Genomic DNA, 7831 nt, shown 5'->3' with positions numbered 1-7831 from the left:
TTATTTCGTGTTCTTCCATAATTATATAAAATATAGCACTTTTAATAATTTTTCAAATTTTACTTATATATTCAGTAAATAATTTATTTATAGTATATCTAGTTGTGTTATATAATTTTAAATATTTTTTATAATAATTCTAAAAGTAATTAGATAGTATTTTATAAAATAATTCTTGTGAAATGGATATAATCTTTTAAAATTATTTCAGTGAATCAATTCTGTATTAATTTTACGCCAGCTTTTTATTACTTAAGTATCATTTTGAAAATTAATTTTGAAACAATTCAAAACATTCTTACTGTAATGATTTCAAAATTATTATGATAATATTTCATAAAATAATTCTTCTAAAATGTATGTAATATTTGAAAATTATTTCAGTGAATCAATTCTGTATTAATTTTATGTCCGCTGTTTATTTCTTCAATATTAATTTTAAACATTAATTTTGAAACAATTCAAAATATTCTAACTGTAATAATTTCAAAACTATTACGTTAATATTTCATAAAATAATTCTTCTAAAATGCATGTAATATTTGAAAATTATTTTAGTCAATTAATGTAGTAATAATATTCGTTATATTTCTAAAGGAAAAAAAACGGACATAAAATTAATACAGAATTAATTCATTGAATTAATTCTAAAATAATTATATTATTTCATGAATTAATTTTGAATTATTTTAGAATTAATTCATGCTGTGTGGGTTGAGATGTAACTACTATAATTTAGGTGTTAGTTTATTAGGTTAGCTAGTTAGGTCGAAAAAATTTAAGTAAAAATGAATATTATGATATTTGTATTAATATTAAAGAAGATATTGAACACGTATCATGGACACGTCCAAGGTTTCTATTCACAAATATTTGTCTTGATTAAATGTCTCCATAAAGCCAGAGTCCCTTCACCTTATAATTTAATATCGATATTAAAACATTTCAATAGTAAAATATACAAATTTACTGAAATATCGTTCTTTAACTGTTGTAAGGAAAGGCGGAGGAAACCAAAACGCACACACGAGTTACAAAAGATGTTTATTACTGCTTTCTTCTAAGCGGTCGCAGAAGGAGTGAGCTCCTTGCTTATACAGAAACGGCGGCTCGATGGCCTAGTCTTGAATGCACAGTACACACACAAAGCACGCGCATGCGCATACATAGGAAATGCTGAGCAAGTTGATTTTAACACTCCCTCTCTTGCTTTGCATTGCATATGTCCAAGTACAAAGAATTTTTTTTTTTTAAAAAAAACAAATAAAGCTTTAAATACAAACAAAAAAAAACTTCTAAATACAAAAATTATAAATACAAACGAAAACTTCTAAATACAAAAATTTTAAATACAAACGAAAAACTTCTAAATACAAAAATGAACTGGCTTTTTCTTATAATTAACTTAATTCTTTCTTCTAAATGAAATTCTTCTAAATTCATCTACCTCGATCATCAACGTCTCTCATTCAGCATTATTAGTAACAGCTACCTCTGAAAAATTCAAAAGGAATTTTTATACATATATATCAGTTGTAATGGTTCAGCAATATATTTCTGTATTTTCTAAAGGGCTGAAGAGAAAGTGGCTTAGTAAATATATCAGCAACATTATCATGTGTAGATACCCCTCTAATACTGACTTTACCTTCTAAAACACACTGCTTCACGAAATCTCCATGAGTATCAGACAATTTTCTTTTAACACCAGTTCTTTCCCTTTCAACCAGATGTTTCTTAATCTCTTCTAAAGTATCATCAAAATCTTTAAGTTTATGGCTACCCTCCTTTTGGGTACAATCTCTGGCAGACTGATTATCACAGTAAAGAGTAACTGGATACATGGTGTAGCCTAATATATCTCTTAATGCCTTATCCAACGAAATGATGTCTTTGCATACCTCACTCATCGCCAAATACTCTGACCCACAGGTTGAAGAAGTTACCAAAGTTTGTTTATGACTTCTCCATGCAACAGTGTCTTTATATAATGAAATGACCATGCCACTAGTGGAAGTGGAATCTGGCCAGTCTTTAAAACTTGAATCAGAGTAGGCTTCCAAAGTGTCACCATCACTTCTAAATGTAAGTCCTAACTCAGCTGTTCCCTTTAAGTACCTAAGTACTCTTTTGACGTCTAACCAATCTTCCTCGGAGGGATTAGATTGCTTACGCGAGAGGAAATTTACTGCAAAGGAGATATCCGGTCGTGAAGCATTTGCCAGGTAAGAAATACATCCAATGACCTCTCTATATGGAACATCTAATTTTCTCATAGTCTTATCTTGAACTTGATTGATTTTCTTGCTTCTAGCTTGTCGAGTGACCATAGGTGTTTCGTGTGGATTACAATCAGTCATTCCAAACCTTTCTAACACCTTGTAAACATACTCTGTTTGATTGATTTTCAATATTTTGCTACCTCTATCTCTCTTTATGGTCATACCTAAGAATTGTTTTGGTTCGCCCAAATTTTTCATTTGGAAGACGCCGCTCAAATGATCTATTATTTCTTTTAATTTCTTTGAACAATTGCTCGCCGTAATAATGTCATCCACATACAAGACTAGAAAAACAATAATCCCTTTATATCTATAAGTAAACAAGCAGGGCTCATTAATATCCTTTTGCAAACCCAGTTTTAATACTTCTTCTGTGAACCGTTCATTCCACTTCTTGGGACTTATTTTTAAACCATACAGTGCTTTATGTAATCTACAAACTTTAGTCTTTCTAGTGAATTCATCTACTTCTAAACCCTCTGGTATTTCCATATAGATTTCTTCATCTTCATCTAAAGTACCGTTTAAGAAAGCTGTTTTTACGTCTAACTGGCGGACTTCTAAATCCAGCTTGTTTATAACAGCTAGAGCTGCTCTTATAACCGGCAGTCTAGAAACTGGTGCATATGTTTCTCTGAGCTCATAATTATTTTTATCCATAAATCCTCTAATAACGAGCCTACCTTTTCTGTTCAATATATGTAATTTATCTAATTTCTTCTTAAATACCCATCTAGAATCGATAACGTTTGCTCGTTTACCATTCTTCAAGACTGTTGGCCTGTCCACCAAACTCCAAACTTTGTTTATTTCCATTGATTTCAACTCTTCTTTAACTGCTATAAGCCATTCACCTTTGTCTTCCATACTCATTGCTTCTTTAAAACTAATGGGATCATGATTTACAACAGCTAAAAGAGCAAATGCTGACTCATCTTTATCTCCTGAGCCAATGCCTACTATTTTACTTAAAAACGCAAAGCTGGTATCTACTACCATTCGAGCATCAGGAATTCCTTTATCCATGGCCTTATAGTCTTTGGCAGTTTTTACATTTCTTTTCGGTTGCTTTCTCACGGGCTCTACACCTATAGTTTGTTCCGTAGATCGGGTCTTCTTATTCTCTTTAGATTCAGGTATGACTGAACTGTCAACTCCCATGTTTTGGTTTAATGTCTGTTGTAGGTTTTTAAAGTTGTTTTCTTCGACTTCTAATATTTCTAAATTATCTCCATATAAATGCACTGTATTTTCTTTTACATCTTCTAATTCACTATCCTTTTCAAAAATTCTTTTGTTCTCAATATTTTTGTATGTAAGTTTTTCTTTGATTTTAACATGTTTTGAGTGAACAAATTTGCCCGAGCTGGGGTGCCAAAGTATATAACCATTTGATGTCTGACCTACCAGCACACCTTTAATAGCTTTGGCTGAGAATTTTGTTTCAAGGGCGTGTTTCGCAGCATAAGCAATACTTCCAAACCTTCTAATTTTATCTATGTGGCATTTGCTTTCAGGATTTATTAACTTCAAAGGGATCTTGAAATCAATTGATTTATTAGGAGTTCTATTATACAAGTTTATAGATACATCCACAGCAAACGGCCACATACTCTTAGGCAGATCAGAATCAATCATTAATGACCTGGTTTTCTCAATAAGGGTTCTATTAAATCTTTCTGCGGTACCATTATGTGGTGGAGTGTGTGGGCTAGAAAAATTTGGTTCTATGCCCTCCCTTTTCATTACTTCTAAAAACTTTCCTCCTGTGAATTCAGTACCATTATCAGCTCGGATAAAACTGACCTTTTCATTTCTACCAAGCAGATTTCGTGCACTAATCAGGAAAACCTCTAAACAATCACCTGACTCAGACTTGTGTTTTACCGAATAGGCCAATGCAAATTTGGTGCAGTCATCCACAAAAACTATTATATATCGACATTGATCTGGGAATGAAATTGGTTTGATTGGACCAATGGTATCGGCATGAATCATATAAAGTGGTTTGGTAGCTCTGGTTCTTGTTTCTTTAAACGGTAGTTTCGTCAATTTTGCAAGGATACAGGTCTCACAGTTCATTATATTTTCGTCGAATTTTATTCCTTTCAAATTTACATCTAATTTCTGCAATTCTTTGAGATAAGCTAACGAAGGGTGACCTAATCTAACATGCCATAACATACCTTTGTTTAATTTTTCAGTGTGTAATTTTTCTAATTCAAATGACGTGAATAGGTTTTCTATTTTATCTGCATCTTCTAAACTATCTATGTCCACCAATTTGCAATTTAAATGTTTGAGTGACGGATTATTGTTAAGTGTTGAACTAGAATTGATTTCCTCCACAATGCACTCCCTCTCAAGTTCAGCATCTATATTTTTATTTTGGTTATTTTCGTCTAACACGTTAGATGATTTAACAGGAGTTTCCTCAGGGGCTTCATCAAGAGTGATCATTCTCGCGTTACATCTATAACTATGATATTTTTCCTCTAGAACATCAACGGGACTCTTAATACTTAGTGAAATTATCCAATTTGGTTTATTATAAACGCCTGACAAATACACATGATTTGTTTCTTTGTCAAAAACCTTCAAAATTCGATCATCTAAATATATACTAAAGCCTGCATCAACAAACTTTCTAAGCGACATTAGATTTTCACTAATATTTTCCGCAGCTAGAACGTTTGGCAGTACAACAATTTTACCCTGACTATCAAGTTTTTCTAGAACAAGGTCTCCTTTTCCATCTATTTTAATATCAGCAGTACTATTTTTATTCGCACTTCTAATAACCGCCCCAGGACATTCCTTAAAGTTGGATAGAATAAAGCCTTTATTTATTATATGTTCTGTTGCACCGGAATCAGCCAGGAAACTTATATTATGAGTTGAGGTATGAGTATTACTCTTACCTTGAATCGCTGCATGTGCTGCTGCAGTTTTGGCGTTATTCTGATGCTGATTGTGCGGGGTGTATGGTCTAGCGTTGGATTTAAAAGATCGACTTTTACCTCTAAATATACTCCCGCCTCTGTTTCCTTTATTATTTTTACCTCGATTATTACTATTTCTACCTCTGTTATTATTATTATTGCCTCTTCCTCTAAAAACTCCGTTGTAGCCGACTCCCTCTGAACTTTGACCCCTTTTGTAATTACCTCTATAAATATTATTTACGTACCCTCTAGATCCACAATTGCCTCGTCCATTGTTCGGACAGTTTCTTCCGTTGTGAGAAGCTATCCTTCGGCAAACATAACAGAACCACTCATTTGTTGTAATGAGTGGGCAGTCATCTTTTGCATGTCCATGCTTATTACACCGCCAGCAGGTATCAGTGCCACCACGGTGGCCAAAAGCAGTCTGAGCCGCGTCTGCTACGTTTGCCTGACCTCTAGCTTCTAGCTGTCTTCTATGTGCATCTGCTTCTAACTGCAACACGATAGATTTTATTTCATCTAAAGTCATGTTACTGTTTTCCGGATTTGCCTTTTTGATCGAATATGCAATGCTAAGTCCTGGGAATTCGTCTTTTACAGCCTGATAAAATGCACATCTTTTTTCAGCCTCGGTAAGAGGTAATTCCCTTCCACAAAGTTCTGACTCTTTTATTATAGCATTAAACCTGTCACAAAATTTATCGACCTTTTCGCTTCTACCTATTTTCATGGAATAGAGTTTAGCTCTTACTGTTACTTCAGAGACGTTATTCTCAAGTTTCTTTGCATCTTTTATTATTGACAAAATAGCAATAGGATCTTTAACATCTAAAATTTTCTTATGATAATCTTCTTCTAAATGATTGATAATTATGTCTCTTACTATTTTGTTTCTTCTAGACTTTTCAAATGTATCATATGGCTTAGCACAAGATGTTGAAGGATCTATTACATCTAAAAGATCTCTGGCTTCTAATTCAGAATTCAAATAGTCAAACCAAATGTTTAGGTTCATGTTTCTAGTTAATTTGTATTCACGTTTAAAATTATCTTTCGCTACATTATTGTTTTTCGCAATTGAGTGTGCTAACGCGCCTATAGATTCAGATAATTCTTTATTGACGTCAAAAGAATTTTCAGTAACTGATTCTCTCACAGTGTTAATTGAAACTGGTTGTACTACATTTTGAAAATTAATGTTTGTGTCATCTAATATATCCGAATTATTTGGTATTCGGGTTGCTAGATTAGTATTATTCAGAGGAGTCGAGCTATTCGGAGTTAACGAATTGTTGGGCTGTGAGTGATTTACCTCTAGACGTCTAATAGTAGCGTTTTCTAACTCTAAGTTCTTTTGAAGCACTCCTTCTGCTGCTGCCACGGCTGACTTCAGAGTTGCAGTCGCTGCTTCATTAGATCTCAGCATCTCTTCCACTTGATCTAATCTCTGTCTGAGCATGCTGTTTGCTCCTCTGTCGGACGGCAAAAGAAAAGCGGCTGGGGTGCTTGGTTCCAGTAAACCAGGGAACCTCTGATTTAATCTGCTGATTACTTCTAGAGTAACTCTGTCAATAACGGCATCAGCTATTCTGGCAGAGTCTCCAGATATCGTTTGGATATCCGGAGCAGGATTCATCAGAGGTTGTGCTGGGAAGCCATCGACACCTTCCGGAGTTATAGCATTTTCCTCAACCGAACCGGAGCTTCTTAGAGCCTCCTCAACAGAATTGTTGCTGTTTTCGTCATCTAAGTGGAATGAAAAATTTAATTAGTGTTTGGATTTTGTTTATAATTTCTATAATGAACTTCTAGTGGCGGATCCGCACATCTACTTCTAATATGGCTTCTAATTAAGTTTTTTTGGTTTTATATGCATATAATTTTATTTGATTGTTATCATTTTGTTATACTTACCATGAGAAACATGACCCTGTCTTAAAGTGGGTGGTGTTCCCGGAGGAGTGCCACTTTCAGCATGACCATATTTTGGGATATCTCCCATTTCGATGTGTTGTAGACCTCTAGATAAGTACCAAACATTTTAATTAGTTTCTCATGGATATAGAGCAGTTTCTTTTCCTTCCCATCAAAACGTTTGATAGTTCGGATTGGAAACGACGTTTGCTCTTTGCACACACTGGTACTCAACATGTGCACTCCACTAAAGGATCGTACAACGACAAAGTCCCTTAAGCAGGGCGCGATCGCACACATGCAGAGCACCAGGAATGTGTTCCAAGCTTACGTTAGTCTGTTGAGAGAAAAACGTTCGAACATCGCCCGAAATTTCTCGACTTTACAATTTAACTTTATGTTATGATTAGTTTCACTTCAATTTAGTACATTGTAACATTTTATAATTTCAACAACTTTCTAATTTTTCATCAATAGAGTGCGTCTAGTTTATTCTTCGAATACTTCTAATTTTTATTTAACTCCAATCATTCTAATTTATTCTTCTAGTTAATTCTATTTAATTTCACAATCACATCTTTTTTTTTCGAAATACGTCTATTTTATTATATCTCATCATTTAATGATTTGATGATTTGAAATTATATTTCAGTTATTTTGTTTTCGTTTTACATTCTTTCTTATAGT

General features: G+C 33.6%; 1 protein-coding gene across 1 annotated transcript; it reads right to left on the bottom strand.

Annotated features, from left to right (window-relative positions):
* Positions 1–1529: 1529 nt before the first annotated feature.
* Positions 1530–7232, bottom strand: LOC131663012 (uncharacterized). Its single transcript, XM_058933067.1, has 3 exons — positions 7145–7232; positions 3690–6976; positions 1530–3560 (listed from the first exon to the last, which is right to left on the bottom strand). The coding sequence occupies exons 1-3, from the start codon at positions 7230–7232 to the stop codon at positions 1530–1532; spliced, it is 5406 nt and encodes a 1801-aa protein (XP_058789050.1).
* Positions 7233–7831: the final 599 nt, after the last annotated feature.

Source organism: Phymastichus coffea, unplaced genomic scaffold, assembly GCF_024137745.1.
Source record: "Phymastichus coffea isolate CEN01 unplaced genomic scaffold, Cenicafe_Pcof_1.1 PCOF00029, whole genome shotgun sequence".
Taxonomy (NCBI): domain Eukaryota; kingdom Metazoa; phylum Arthropoda; class Insecta; order Hymenoptera; family Eulophidae; genus Phymastichus; species Phymastichus coffea.
Note: the sequence above shows the minus strand (reverse complement) of the source record. Positions and strands in the feature narration are given on the sequence as shown.